Source organism: Grammomys surdaster, unplaced genomic scaffold (genome assembly GCF_004785775.1).
Source record: "Grammomys surdaster isolate TR1022 unplaced genomic scaffold, NIH_TR_1.0 62, whole genome shotgun sequence".
NCBI lineage: Eukaryota > Metazoa > Chordata > Mammalia > Rodentia > Muridae > Grammomys > Grammomys surdaster.
Genome location: NW_021604564.1, coordinates 12,821,203 through 12,837,787, shown reverse-complemented (window position 1 = coordinate 12,837,787; position 16,585 = coordinate 12,821,203). Strand labels below are relative to the sequence as shown.

At 39.4% G+C, this 16,585-nt stretch overlaps 1 protein-coding gene across 4 annotated transcripts in view; it reads right to left on the bottom strand.

Annotated features, from left to right (window-relative positions):
- Positions 1–9,172: 9,172 nt before the first annotated feature.
- Pld1 (phospholipase D1) overlaps positions 9,173–16,585 on the bottom strand; it is a 196,118-nt gene continuing 188,705 nt past the window's right edge. For all 4 annotated transcript variants that reach the window (XM_028763312.1, XM_028763305.1, XM_028763299.1 and 1 more), the window contains 2 exons: positions 12,382–12,499; positions 9,173–10,928 (listed from right to left, as the gene is read on the bottom strand). In XM_028763312.1, the coding sequence (XP_028619145.1) occupies positions 10,704–10,928; positions 12,382–12,499 (343 nt within the window). In that variant the 3' untranslated portion in view covers positions 9,173–10,703. The remainder of the gene's footprint in view (positions 10,929–12,381; positions 12,500–16,585) is intronic.

Below are 16,585 nucleotides of genomic sequence, written 5' to 3'. Positions count from 1 at the left end.
CTGGTATCCTCAGAGAATCTCCTTCCTCACACTCCAGTCTTGGCTGTTCTCTTCATACGCATTCAGTTGCCTCTTATTTGGCCAGTTACTGAGAATGGAAACAACTCCACCCCTTATTTGCTAAGCTAAGCACAGGGAAGTGGGTACCCTGATCTTGCTCATTCACTGGACTACCTCCAGGAATGCTGTATTTATCTATGGTGGTGTGAATATGCTTGACCCAGGGAGTGGCACTATTAGGAGGTGTGGCCTTATTGAAGGAAGTGTGTCACTGTGGTAGTGGGCTTTGAGATCCTCCTGCTTGCTGCCCATTAGATAGACTTCTCCAGATTGCCTTCAGATCAGGATGCAGAACTCTCAGCTCCTCCAGCACCATGTCTGCCTGGACACTGCCATGCTTCCTGTCATGATGATAATGGACTGAACCTCTGAACCTGTAAGTCAGCCTTAGTTAAATGTTGTCCTTTATAAGACATGCCTTGGTGATGATACCCCTTGACAGCAATGGAAATCCTAACAAAAAAAAGATTTATATTACATTTATTCTTTAGAATAAAAGATTTATTTAAAAAGGGTTAGGGTTAGAGTTAGTTACTGTGTCAAGGTACAACCCATGGAAGAAGCCTATGGTTATTGAAAACACTATGATTCTGAACTTGGCTTTCCCTTGAAGGGGGGGGGAGAGTCTCAACTCAAAAGTATAGGAGGAAGTCAGAGTTACACACTCCCATCTCTATCTCAAACCTCTTGACTCTAGTTCTAAAAACCTCTAAACAGAATGAGGAATAAGTGACAAGCAGACATTGCTGATATCACAATTTTAATTGTCTAATGAACGCATGTTTGCATCCTAAAACAAACAAACAAACCTAGCCATGGCATTATGTACAGAAAGCACTGGTCCAGGGACACAGATGTCCCTGATTTCACAGTTCTCAGAAGACAAGCTCAAGCCATGTATGCTCCAGCTGCACACATATCTAGCCACAGCTTACAAATGCTCCACTGGAGAAGCATGCTTCAGCCAAGCATGTCTCCTTCCAGAGCCCAAACCATGTGAGTCTTGTTCCCAAAAGGATGTGGCTGCATTCCTAAGACAAACACATTGCAAAATTCTGGGCCCTGGGACAGGAAGGCTGAACAATTGGAATGATGGAGAAAATGAAAAATCCACTGAGTCTGTAGGTCAAGGTGGTCAGCCTGGATCTTCTGTAGAAGGATGAGAAAGCCTTTCCCTAGAAACAAAACATTTATTGTTTATGAGGTGTCCTATAGGCATGTAAGGCTCTGTGTGGGGCATTCTTCAAATGAAAATCAATTATGAAAATTAGGAGCTCAGTCTTAATCGACAAACCTTCAAGCAGAGGCCTGGTCATCACTTGACATTTGCTGTTGGTATCATGGTATGTACACTTCAGCTGCAGGACATCAATGTTACATTTAAAATACTGGTATATTAGTGTTTGGGGCCCATTCCATTTTGTGTGACTAATTTAGGTAGCATAGTTGGGAGGAAAACATGATGTTCAGCTTCCCAGAACCCAGCTGGGCTAGGACAGTACACAGAGAAGTTCATTTATCTAGAATAATGTGAAAGTGGTTGTTGCTTAGAGACAGGGGGCAATCCAATCCATGGTTTCGTTGAACTGCAATCCAACCTGACTTTAAAACTTGAAATTTAAAATGACTGTTGCAAAAAATTTCCCTTAATACAGTGCTTGATTGCTTTTGAAATTAATATTCATAAATGGTAAAAAGGAAAAATAAAATAAATCAAAATTAATCCATGAGGATTTGATGCTTTTAGATTTTTGTTGTTCTATTGTCATCTGTGTCTGAGATTCATCATGTTAGTGTTTCAAAGCTGTCACTCTGAGTGACAAGGGTGGAGAGGATCTGTCATGTCTCTTTAGCCCCCTCTATCATAACTTCCATGATATGAGGGGGGAAAGGGAAACTGGTCCTAGGTACCCCTGGCTGGTCTTGACCTCACTGGTCAAGATGGATGACCCTTCTGCATCCACCTGCCAAGTGCTAGAGTTACAGGCACTTTGCCTAGTTATAGTGAACCCTTCCAATCTCAAGTGAGAAGCAGGAATACTTCATGTATAAATTAAATTAACATCAGGAACCACATGAATCAAATTGGGGCTGAGAAGATGGCTCAGTGGGTAGAGTGCTTGCTTTGGAAGCTTGGAGAGCCTGAGCTCAGATGCCCAGAACCCATGTAAAAGCTAGCTGCTGATGCACAGGCAAAGTCGAGTGGAACTTTTGGGTTTGCTAACCAGTCATTCTAGTCAAAATGTCAAGCTCCAGATTCATAGAGACCCTGCCTAAATACAAGCAAATAAATGAAAAAATAGTGGCTGGCAGTAGAAAAAGACATCCTACATGCTCACACATGGGTTAGTGAGTACACCTGAACTCTCTACTCTCTCTCTCTCTCTCTCTCTCTCTCTCTCTCTCTCTCTCTCTCTCCCTCCCTCCCTCCCTCCCTCCCTCCCTCCCTCCTTATTTCCCCTTTCCTCCATCTCTCCTGACTACAGTCCCTTACTTACCAAGAAGAGACCACATAGTGACAAGACAGCCTTTGGCAGGCCTGGAAGTTAGCACTGACTAGAACTTGACTGTGTTGCAACTCTGATCTTGGACTTCTGTCATCTAAGATAAGTAGATAAACACCAGCCTGATTTCTGTTTTCCCCAAAACTTCCTTGTTATTTAAAATATTTTTTATGTCAGAGAAAAGTGCTCACAACCACCTGTAACTCCCACTCCTGAGGACCCAATGCCCTCTTCAAGCCTCCACAGGTGCACACACAGGACAAGTGTTAAGAGACACATACATATAAATAAGATAAAAAATAAATCCTTTTTAAAAAGAGGAACTATGGTTAGAGATGAGGAATGACTGTAGGAAGAACTACAAATTTTCAAGGGAAGAAATAGAGGGTAATAAAATGCACTGGGGAAGGATGGGGGCCAGCCAAAATGGAGAAGAGAAGGGCAGTGGGTGAGGGGAACAAATGAGAACTAAGAATAATGACACCTATGTATAAAATGTCAGAATAAAATCTATTACTCTGTATACTGACCTAAAAATAATTTAAAAGCAATGTAGCTTTGTATATGTGAACATGAATATGTGTGTACATGAATATATATATACATATATACACATGTGCACATCTGAAAATGCAGAAGTTAACATTGAAGTGTCTTCCTTTTTGTTCTGTAGAAATTAGGTCCTGGTTTTTCCTCTCAGACCATGATCCCAGAAATGAAATGGGTTATCTTTAGTTATGATCTAGTCAGAGAAGAGCCTAGCTATATGGCCAAGGAATTTGTAAATATATTTTAAATCTGAGTCTTATTTCATTTCAGGTACCAGGCCTCAATCTCATTACATCTTTGCAGCAAATTTCTCTGCACCTGACTCTATCTCAGAATCCTTTCTGCCTCCTGGATGTCCCACCTCTATTTCCTGCCTAAGCCATAGGCCATAGGCCTTTTAATTGACAGGCAATGTATCCACACAATACACAAGATATTCCCTCTACAATTCTCCATTATAATGCAATAAAAGACTCCTTTTCTTTAAAATATAAATTGAATTTAATTATAATACAATGTCCAATCCATAGTATATGGCAACTTTAGAAAATATTTTATTATCTATTCTATTTTGACATGTTTAGAGTTTTGTACTTAATTCAATCTCTATCTTAATTTGTGTTACCATCCTAAAAACATCTTCTTAGACCTAGAACATCTTCTTAACTCCTAAGCAACTAAGATTAATTGTGAGAATATAACTATCTAGTCTTCAGTCCCATCAGAGACCTAATAAGGAATAAATATTACCTGAATATGCAGGAAGTCCAGAGATGCAGCTTCCAAAAATTAAGAGATGACAGACAGCTGATTGTCTGGACAGGCCTCAATACTGTCTTTATAAAGTTGAAGTATCTATCTTCAGTCTTCTGGCCTAGTATATTAGACAGACTTTTTATGAAGCAGTAATAATGAAGGACTTGCTTACCTTGTCTTAGCAGAGCTTAGTATTTGACTTTCCTGCATCTGTTTGTCCTTTTTGGATAACATTTTGTCTGTAGATGAAGTTAGGGTGTTTTCTTTGCCCAGTGGCTAGCTTGCCACAATTGAAGCAACTCTATATGAAGGTTATTGATGCAAATGGGGGTACTTCCAGAGCAGACCTGTCTAACAGTCAAAAGATCTTTTAATAATAAAATAATTTTAGATTTTATGTTCTGTGGATCTCTGAGACTTTTGAAGACCAACTATCTGTCTATAGCATACCTACAGTGTCAAACATTGTTTAGTCTTAGCTATTTACTATCTGAATAACCTTGAAAACATTTTATTGTAATTAACTAGAGTAGTATCTAATATGACTATGAGTTTGACTGTCTGAGTATTAACTTGTATTACTTAATTATTTTAAACAGTTTGTAATAGTAACTACTGAAAGGACTGGGGCTAAACCTTGTATTATTAAATGAGTTGCATAGACATAATACCTATACAAGTGTTAAAACATGCATATATTATGTTGTAACAAAATTAATCTTAAATTTTGTACCTATATATAAATATTTATACCAATGAACACATTAAACCTGTATCACTATACAAAATTTTGTATGAATGTAAGAAAATGTAACTTCAATTCTACATTAAAATAAAAATCTTGACCAATGTAAGATTATGGCCATAAAATGTTTTTTGGTTTAAGAGTAGATTCTATAATATACCCCTATTTATTTTTCTAATGCCCTATAATATTTCTATATCTCTCTGTTTTTCTTTTCAACCCCCTACTCTTTATCTAAGGAAAAAAGGGTAGAGAAGAGGAAAGGAAAAATAGAAATCCTTGAGTATAAGCTTTTTATTTCATTTCCTCTCTGTCCAAGACCATAATTATTCATAATCATCCCCTAATATGACAACATATCTTTAACTCATAAAATGACCAAAACCATCCACCCATCTTAAGAGACTGTAATGGCAATCTTCTTATAATTGCTTCCTGGTAAATTGGGGTGAAAAATTCCTTTGGGAGAGCCCAAAAAGAAATTGGAAAAAAAATGGTTTTGTCAACATCATTTGTTGTCCAGTCTTTATGTACTAAGAAAGTTCAGGGCTTAGCTGAAGTCTTGACTGTAACAGTCTGAAGGCTAGATGAATAAGCTAGCTGTTCTGAAACTATTCTGAAAACAAGTCTTTAGAGGAAACAGCAATGATGTAGTTGAGGTAACATCAAGCTGGAACAGCAAGTTCTAGCAACTTGCCATCCCCAAGGCTGAATCTTGTCAGGGCTGCACTCTTGATTGTTTTCTCTGCAAACATAAAGCGTTTAGAGGTAATATATATTTATATAGTAATATAATGGGTGGAATGTGAAACATGTATAGATCAGTCAAAGATGAGTTCCTGCTCTTTGTTTCAGCAGGTAAAAGACAACTGTCTTTCTTCAGAAGTTAGTTTTATCTATAATCAAATTGCAACATAAATCTCCATTCATGCCATATGTGAGGATGGTATGTAGTAATATGTATGAGAATTCTGTAGCTAACAAGATTTATTGGCCATGTAAGTTGAAGTTCTGGCTGGACACACACACACACACACATACACACACACACACACACACACACACACACAATGTCCCAGTCAGTTTCAGAGTTTCTTCAGTAGAGGGTTTAGTCATACATTTCCAGTGCATTTGCTCCTTTTGATTTTCTTCTGTCTGCAGCTGAGATCTTCAGGATGTCTCCCTCTAGCAAATCTGATCCTTATTACTTCGGAAGGATCCCAAAACCATTTCTTCCTTCTCCAAATTTCTTCTTAACATAAACTTAGAGCTTCTCTCCCAACATAACATGTCCTTGGTCCAGCAGTTTCAAGTTATTAAAAGTTTAGACTGATTCAATTTAGCAGCCCCTTTCTTATTTCTTTAGGTCTGCTCTATTTTGACCTCTCTCATAGAGGATTTGTAATACCATCACAACCATAAACTTATTACTATCTTTATTTTGATAATTTAAAACAATTTAACACTATTATTAGTATTAGTAGTATTAATATTATTAGTATTATTTCAGACAAGGTTTCTCTGTGTAGCTCATGCTGACTTGGATGTGCTCTGTAGATTAGGCTGGCCTCGAACTCACAAGAAACTTATGTGTGCCTGCCTTTGTTTCCAAAGTATTGAGATAAAGGCCTGGATTTATTTATTTATTATCTATGTACACTTGAAAACATTCATATCAATTCTCATTTCTTTTTCTCTTCTTTAGAGATTAATATCTATTGATAGGTGAATAAATATACCTATATTCCCCTTTGTCTTTATATAAAATTAAGACTGATGTATATTTATGTTTTTTAAATTACTAAAAAACATTCCTAATTATTATTAATCAAAAAACCTATATAGTACATTTAAAGAAAAAAAATGTCATTTTGAATTTTAGACTGTTGTTTGCAAGTGGCTTTATCTTACCACCAGAAGCTCCCACCTTGACTTTAAGACCAGGCTTGTCTAGAATTCACAGAGATCTGCCTGTCTCTGTCTCCTATGTCTGTGATTTCTTAGCTCAGATGCTGTGTTGTGCCCAGCCATGCTCCTGTCCCTTTGTTTACAGGGTGAGGCATTTGGGCCTTCACTGTAACTCTGGCTGCAGCAGCCAACCTAGGGCTGCATTTCTGAATGCTATGAGGTAGAATACTAATTCCCATAGGACAGGATTGAGTCAACCTGCCTTGCCAAAGTGGTTTATACCACACCTGTGGTCTCCAGAAAGTCTCCATGGATTCTGCCTGCCATCCTTTGCCTGTGAGTGACTCAGAGCTGCTTCCTCCCCCTAGGCCACAGCTGTGTTCTGCCCTCGGAAGAAGCCCCAACTTCTATGTTTTGTTTTTAAACTTAGTAGTGTTGTTTTTTTTTTCCCTAAAAGCCACCTTCGGTACTATCTTTAATAATACTAATAATATAGTTTCCTGCTCCTTGGCTAGGAGAGTTTCTCAGCCATTCATCTTGTGCTGTTGTGGGAAGCTTTGGCTTTGGTCTGATTGTTTGTTTGCTTGCTTGTTTAAAAAAGACCAGGCCCCTTGTCCAGCTATCCTGACTTTTCCCACTTTTTACCTAGGTCTTATTAAGGTATAATCTTGGGTTCCAGTTGCCATAAATTGAGCACTATTTTGTAGAAGTTAGGTCCAGGTTCTTCCTCCCTTCCCCATGCTCCCAGAAATAAGACTCAGACTCAAAATATATTTACAAATACCTTGACCATATAGCTAAGCTATTCTCTAACTAGATCAGAGCTAAAGATAACTCATTTACTTTTAAGCTACATTCTGCCACGTGACTGGTTTCCTGTGCACAGGTACCATACCTCTGACTCCTTTTATCTTTCTAGAAAATCTCTCTGCATCTGCATAAGCCATAGGCCATAGCCTTTTTAACTGACAAGTGTTGCATCCACACAATACACAAGGTATTCTCTCTAGAGTCACCATCTTGTTTTTTGAAACAGGGTTTCTCACTGAATCCAGAGCTTATGGAATGACTAGACTGGCTGGCCTCCCTTGTCTCTTCCCCATTAATGCTAGGATCACAGATGCAGGCCACCCTGCCCACCTTTTTACACAGGTTCCAGGAATCTGTAAGCAAGGCCCCATGTTTATACATACAGCAGGTACTTTACCAACTGAGCCATGGCTCCAGCTTCAGAATTCTCTCTCTCTCTCTCTCTCTCTCTCTCTCTCTCACACACACACACACACACACACACACACACACAGACATACATATGAGAAAATCAATTCTGCCAACTCATACTGGCAAATGACTTTCCAGCTTGTGGTGTTAATTTATGGTATATTAATTTGTCTAAGTTCTTATATAAATGAACTGTCCATAATTTTACCATCTACAGACAAACTCATCTTTGAAATGCACTTTAAAATCAGATATTTTTATTTCGCAATAAAATCACAAAGTCCCACAAGCTACTCTGGGCTGCACTGTGGTTCAGGATTAAGACCACCTCACTTCAAGGCTCTGTGATTTGGAGGGAATTGCTGCATGCCACTTGCTACAACAAGCACTAAGCTTGCCGTGTCCACAGCATCCCCCACAGGCTGTCACCATTTTCTACTCTTCACATCTTGTAACAATAGGCCTTTTTGCTTTTTGAAATCAAAGATTATTACTGAAATTAGCAGAAGATCAGATGAGTACTGATGGCCATTTCAGAAGATTTGGGTCAATCTGAAATGCTCAACAGATCTGAAATAGCTTTTCAGGGCACAAACTTCATATTTTAAAGTCTTTATCAGATACAGTGATGTCATTTCTAGAAGGTAAGTAGTGGTATCAAAGAATGGCAAGCAGTCAGCATGTGGTACAGCTCAAGCCCATGTCTTACGCAGTTTGGTAGACTGTTAAACTGTATAAAACATTGGTATTCATTGCTGAATTTCCCACAAGTCCCCTCCAAGTAAATATCTTAGCATTGTATCTTTGAGAAGATACAGAGGGAAATCTTGACAGAGAAACCAGCAGTGGGACTCTTGTCCTAAAACTCAGTGTGCCAGCTCATCACCTCCATCTTCTACGTAATACATTCACTCCACAAACATTTATTGGCATCTCCTTTTCACTGGGCACTGTGTCAGAGTCTGAAGACAAACTAAACAATGCTTGGAGATAAGGATACACATATCACAGGATTTGAAAGAGCAGGAGACACCCTGTCTGAAACCTCCATGTCCTCAGTCTGGGGTAGCAATGAAGTGAAGAGAGACTAACATTGGCCTCAGCAATCTATTCCACATCTGATGGGCAGGCCTACATCATTACTTCCTCCAAAGTAAGTCTGTTTCCTCCACTATACAGTGGGGAGGGCTAGAGTAAATGATTTATTAGGGATCTGTGCCAGCCCTTTATGTCTTATGAGAACACTGGGTAGAAAATTAAGAACCAGTTTTTTCACTGCTTTAAGGTTTTTTAAATGTTTTTAAAAAATAAAACACAAATAAGCCTTCAGGTACTCCATGTACACTGAATATTTTAAGTGTAATCAGATCTTTATCTGCATAAAGTGTCTTATTCACTATAACTATAGAATGAAATAATTTCACCATCCTTGGCCATATAAGAAATAAGTTATTTATTCATAAAAACATGTTAATTTCCATTGTTGATTACAAATCCCACATCATTTGTACAATGTTCCTTAGGGGTGACATCCTCCCTTGGATGTGAAAGTCACTCTATTACTAACCCATATCACTGGCTTTGTGGTCCTGTGTCATCTTTTAAACCAGCATATTTATTCATGAAAACATGGGTTGGGAGTTGCTTTGAAGAGCACCCCAAAGGAGATTTACTCCAGCAATGGGTTTTGCTTACAATCACAAAGTCACTTCACATGAGCAAGTCCCAGGCTTCCAGGCACCCATAGACACTCCCAGGATACAAGAGAAACTCTGAAATTTGGTCTACAAAGGACACAGTGCCATTTGAGATGGAAAGTGGATATCTACATTTCAGATAGGAACAGTGTAAATTATTATTGCAGCTTCTTTGGAAGCTATGTTGGAATGTTACAATATAGTTAACAGTGTAAGCAAAGTAGAGATCTTGTAAAAATCAATTGCTTTTTCTCCCAAAAGAAGGCAGAGTGTAAAACTAAAGGGTAAATAAGGTTAGACTCATGCTTCTTAGGTGAAAGGCATTATAAAACCTTCGATTCATTTGAAAGACAAATTACACCCACTGGACTTAGAACAGAGAAAATCAACTTTTTTCTATCAATCCAGTGACTAAGGAGGACAGGGGTTCTTCAAGTGGTCAGAAATCTTGTCCTTTATCTGAACTGGATTCCCACTGACATCTTAGAGGTTCCATCTGTGCATATCTGGTTGCTATGTACTGACATATGCTGTACATGTTGACAAATATTATCAGATGACAAGGACACAGCTGGGCAGTATCTTTGGGAACAGAGGAAAATCCTTCTTCAGTATTAGGATTTAATGCCTTCCTGTTGTGAAGATACAGTATTGATGTCCTCAGAAGTGCCTAGTGTGTTTAGGTAGGCAAAGCCTGTTCTGTCCCTATAGTGACCGAAGAATAACAGAGAACAATGTCTTGGCTTGGTAGGTATGCTCACATCAGGACCAAGTTGGGTACAGACATCATCTGGCTCCTTGGGGACCCTCAAAGCAGCTCTCCAACATCTTTCACTGATAAGCAATCTCTTAAACAGTGCTGTATGGATGACCCAGCTGCATAAACAAACACCCGAGAAGAACAAGAGGGTTCAGGCAACTTTTGGCAACTTGATGGATCACAGTCACAGGCAGATTCTTGTTAGTAAAGGAAGTGGGTTTTGAAATAGATCATGGAATTTGTGTCTGTGTTTGGTATTATTTGAGCATATGCTAACAACAAGAATGTAGCTGCTTTTCTCAAGAACAAGTAGGAAGAATGATGAAAATCTGCTTATGTCCAGCATCCTTACATCAGTGTGACCACTGTCGCACCCAGCCACACTGATGAGTTCAGTGGGTTGGTCACAGGAGGGCATCAGGCCCAACTCTGGGTATGAAGTCCTGAGAAGTCAGCATATGGACTGTGGTCTTCAGGTTGGAAGACCCTCAGTTGCAAATGGTTTAAGTCCAAACCTCCATAGGCACAATGGCTTCTTTGGTTCCAACAGAAGGCAGCAGATTTTCTTCTGATAAGAAATAGAAGGGAAACTGCACCAAGAACCCACGAATTTTCCTCAGTTCTTCCTCGGCACGAAGGCGATCCTCTTTTGCTAGTATGGGCTTGTTTATAAACTCCCGCAACTGGATTAAATTGTGCACTTCGTCATTGGGAAGGCACCGGAAGACCTGTTAAGATACAAATTGGAAACTGAGTGACTCATTTAAGAGCAAGCCCAGGTTATTTATGGAAGATATTCACTCCAACAGGCAAAACCTTTGTTTTATAAAACATTAATTTTATGTCAAAGCACAAGCCAAATGGGTTACTGTTTACAGCTGGGTGAAGTGACACATGCCTGTAATTCTGCACATGGGAGCTGAGGCAGGAGAATTATAAGTGTAAGACTAGCTTGAGCTATGTAGTAAGTCCTGGTTTCAACCAAACCAATCAACCTTAGTTGTGGTTTTATTTACTAACACATTGTTCATCTGTTTCCATTTGAAAAGGCTACACCCACATTCTTATCCCGGCATTATTATCCACAGAATAAAGTCAAGATATCAGTAAGGAACACTTGCTTAGAAGGAAATTTTACAACGCTTCAATTTCACTGAGATTCTTGTCAAAGGGGAAAACTACAAATTCTCTAACTTTCCATTTTGAAAGACACACATGTCAACATGCTTAGTGTTTTGTATATATAACCCTTTGCTGACTGACATATGGTTCAGACAACATAGCACTTTACCCTTGCAAATCTCCGTAGGTGTTGCATAAAAACAAAGACAGGTGCCTACAGAGTCAACATCATCCCTGAACCTAAGACACAAATTCCAGTGTCATGTTCAGATTGATCCCATTGTGACCAAAATGTTTTCCTCTTCTCCTCAACAGAACAGGGTGTATGATGTTTGTAATGCACTGTTGTTACATGGCCTGCTTGACCATAACCTGGAGTCTGCAGGATGAATATAAAGCAGTGTGAATAACTGTTGTGTTTTGCTAAGGAGACAACATATCTGTGCAGAAAGGGGGCTCTGGGAGACACAAAAGAGGATATGTTCTTACCCAACTTTCCACAGATGGCCAACAAACTTAGCTTTTTCCTGAGGTAACCTATTCCACCATCAAACAATACTTAACTCTTTAATAACCACAGAATAAAGGGAAGGCTCAGACTACCAAGCCTCGGCACACAGGTATACCACTGATCACCAGCTGAGATGGGCTGGGCGTACGTTTGCTTCTCTTTGGAGCCTGTCTACCTTTTCTTTGTCATTAAATGCCTTTGCAGACTTTTTGGTCAGATGCTTGGGATGCGTTTGATGAGAGTTCTGCATCCTATGGAGGACAGGGTGTCACTAATGCCTCTTCTTAATGATAAGCCTTATAAAACTTTTGATCTTTTTTTGGTTTTTCAGTGCTGGGGACTGAACCCAGGGCTTTGTGCATGCTAGGCATGTGCCTGGCCACTGAGCTACATCCCTAGCCCTTTGACCTCTTTTTTCAATGTCTACAAAGAGATGATTTTACAATACAGCGCTATCTTAATTCTTTTATACTAATAATATTCTATCTGTATCAATAAAACCATGATGAGAATGAAGACAGCCAGGGGGAGGGGTTAGTAAGCCTCACCTTATCATATATGGTAGCATTTCGAGCTGCTGTTGAAACCCAAATCTCCTTGAAGAATTTGTCACTCACAGGATCCTGAATGTCCTCACTTGGGTCAGAAAGATAACCCAGGACAAGCCTGAAACACAAGAGCCTTCCAATTGAGTGACTGAGGTCAGAAGTTTCCAGTGGTAACAGCAAGGCAGCTCAATGACAGGGACAGAGATCTTTTGCAAAGGAAGAGAAGGAAGCCAGCCATTAAACCTATTAAAGCTTCAGTTTTTCTAAAAGCATCCTTGTAGTATGGCCTAAGATGGCCCGACACTTGACCATGAAGGTTACACCCAAACATTGGCCTGAAAACTAGCTCACTAAAGGTACAGAACTCTATGAAAAGGCAACTGTAATTATGCCCATTTCACAGATAAAGGAATGAAAGTGGGAGAGATTATAAAAATCTGTTCCAGTTCATATAGCTGGTAAGAGATAAAGCTGGGACTCCAACCAGGCCCAAGGGGCTCCAGGTGACTTCTAGAGTAACCTTTCCTTTACCTCGCTGCTTAATCTTCTCCCCCCAAACTCCCCACCTCCTTCTGATCTTCCTCTACTCGTTCATCTTCTTTCCCATCTCTTGGGTCAAGCCCCATGCTCAGCTCTTGGATTTAGAGGTGAGTAAGAAATCATGGCATCCCTTTACATAGTAAACTTTGGTAAGTAAGACTGAAAATGAAGAGACAATGAGCCTGGGCAGAAGAACGAGTTACCACTGTCACAAGCAGAGCATGTGTTGGGAGGGAAAGACAGCTGTGGTCAGGGAGCTTTTTCCTTCTATCCCTTGGTTACCAACTCCAGATGTGATTATTTTTTAAATTATTATTATTATTCCATTTATTGAAAATAGATTGTTTTCTCATACTGAGAAAATCTGTATCCTGACTATAGTTTCCCTCCCTCTACTCTTCCCAGTCCCTCCCCTCCTCCTCTTCCCTCTGGATCCACTCCTTTTCTGATTCGCATTAGACAAGAACAGGGTTCTAAAGAGAACAACCAAATGTGACAAAATAAAATATAGTAAGATAAAGCCAACACCATCACATGGAAGCTGGACAAGGCAGCTGCAATCTTTTATGATTCAGAACAAGATCAAACCTTTTGTAGCTCCCCTTCTCTGATCCTGCAGAGGAGGCTGGGCAGCCTAGCACTGTCTCAGTACTTCAGGGGAGGCTGGGCAGCCTAGCACTGTCCCACCATTTCCCCCTGACCATATATGCTTGGTTTTTATTATAGCACCTTCAATAGTTTATGTCTCTTTTATTTTCAACAGGTCCATTTGTTACTAACAGAAGGCAGATTATTTGAAAGAAAATTAACCAGCACACTGACCACTTGATTTAACAATGTGGACATCATTCAGTTGTCCTCTCTGTATTTAAGCAAATGTAGACTTACAACATTTTTAATGGTTACTGAGATTCCCAGCATGTGCAGTTTCTGTAACCAATTATTTTATGATGGCCATTTGTGTGGTGTCCAGTTTCTTATGATGATGAGCAATATCATAACGAATGGAATTTAGACAATATATGTAAGAACTGATTTTTTTTTTTACTATCATTAGGGGGAATTCCAGGATGCAAATTCCTGGGTTAAAGAATATTTGGAATTATTCCAAGAGAGGCTATGCTACACCACATGCTCTCCATGTGCCTTCACCCACAACAGTCTATTTCAGGGGATTTAAAGGCAATTTGTTTCTATCTCAGGCTGCACTTGTTCTGTGACACAAAAATCTCTTTAAAACAAGTGGAACCAGCACCAGAAGTACCCATGGATTCTTGAGTTCCATAACCTCAAATTCTATTTTTACTTCAAATAATGTTTCCTGTAGCTTACAAGAGAATAACTTTAAAAAGAGGATGCAAGCAAGGATGTTTGCATACCCCTGGCAGTCTGCTGAGAACTCAAGCAAAACTTTAGTGCACTCTGAAGGACAGAGAGCATGTGACAATGAATTAATTAGAATTAATAGTATAATTTGCTTAGGACATGTACATGAAGCTGCAGACTAAGCATCGGGTATTTCCATGACTTTATTCTTAAAATAAGAGCTGAAGTAATGTATTCACCAATTTATCAATTAAGGGCTTGTTTGTAGGAAAACTAGTTAAAAAGTCTATGTCAACACTACTTTGTTCTAGAATATTTCTCCTATAAGCATTGAACTGCATGAAAATTAATAATGTAAATATCTGAAGAAGTTTGGACGACCTTTGAGGACAAGGTTTAAGAGAAAATGACTTTGATCTCATGCCTCTGTATATCTAATATTTAACCACAAAATGTAGGAGGGCAGACACTGCAAATAAATGTTATTTCTGTTTCTTTTCTCCCACACATCTAGCATCTTAGTTCATTCTGAGCTCACCTGTGTGACCAACGTCTTCTGGTAAGTGATGGTTGTATCTGTAAAGTTGGGATGCTTTTCTAGTTCTTAATGGACTGTTTGGCTCACAGTTGTGACAGTCAGTGCAGAACCCTGATGGTTGATTCTGTCTCCAGAATTGATTTCACATTGAAATGTGTCTTTCAATTTCTACTTGAAAATAGCCCAGATTGGAAAATGTATTAAAGTTGCATGTTAAAGAGAGCAAATGACTGTGTTCTAGGCTATGATATTATCTCTGGAAACACTTCTAATAAAGGGGAGAAAAAGTGACATGATTTTATGGTACTTTTAAATATATTAATATATTATCTCTATTTGCCATTGGGGTAAAATTAAAATAATTGTTCAAGAACAACTGCCTTGATCCAAAACTGTAGGATCTCCACAATACAGGGCAACAACAGGATATCCCAGAGGAGTCCCAGTGAGAATTCAGTATTGATATTGTAGCAGAAGTTAGAACCCTCAAACCAGACCAATGACTCATTGCATTGAACATTCTAAGTAAAGATATCTGGACAGAGGGGCATACTGTGGACACACTGACACACCGTAGCTTCCATGACAAGGTGGCTTTGTTGTTGTTGTTTGCTTGCTTTATTCTGTTGTGGGAGAAAGTTGCGAGGGTAGAGGGTCAGTATGAAGGGATGGGGACATGAGTAGGATTGGAATGTATAATGTGAAATTCATAAAGAATCAATAAAAAGTTTTTTTTAAGGACAGCTGCTTTTCAAGACAGTATGAAAACTGCCAGGAAAAATAACAACATACCTAGGGATTCACAAGAAAATTAAGTTTTACTAAAGATTAATCTTCCTGTTATGAAATATTAAAACTTCAGTAAAGAACAAAAGCACAGGGAGATGGCTCATCTACTTAAGGGCTTGCACTGAAGCATGAGGACATGAATTCAATCCTCCAAACCCACAGTGGTGTGTGCTGTTAACCCCAGTGCTGGAAAGGAGGAGACAGATATTCCAGGGCTTGCTGGTCAACCAGACAGTCTGGTGTAACTGGTAAGCTCCAGGCTAGTGAAGCATGGTTTGCTGGAACTAGCCTAGTCTAAATGGTGAGTTCCAGGCCAGTGAGACTCTGTTTAAAAAAGATAGACAGACAGACAGGGAAGGGAAGGAAATAAAGGAAAGCAAAGCAAAGCAAAGCAAAGCAAAAGCAGAGCGGGGAGGGGGAGGGAAAGGGAGGGGAGGGGGAGGGGGAGGGGAGGGGAAGGGGAAGGGGAAGGGGAAGGGGAAGGGGAAGGGGAAGGGGAAGGGGAAGGGGAAGGGGAAGGGGAAGGGAAAGGGAAAGGGAAAGGGAAAGGGAAAGGGAAAGGGAAAGGGAAAGGGAAAGACAGCACCTGAAGAACACCTGAAGTTCTCTTTGGACCTCCACACATATGTGTGCACACACAAGCCCCTGCACACGCATAAGCACATGAACAAACATCACAGAAAAAGAGACAGGCAGAGACAGAAAATGGAACACTATATAAATTAAGATCCGTCTTCTCCTTCAGTAAGATGACTCAATAGTATAAACATGCCAATTATTTTTATGTTGATCTATAAATCGGCTATATTGTCAGTTAAAAAGGAAACTAAGGACACGAGAGAATTTGAGTAAGCAGTTCTAAAGTTCACGTGAAAGAATGATTTGGAATAGCTAAATTTGTTCTTTTTTAAAAAATAAAAACAAGATTGAGGAAGAAGCAAGACAAAAAAATAGCATGGAAATCTTTGGCCCTGAGACTGAGAATGACGTCACACTGGCTGTAAGAAAACA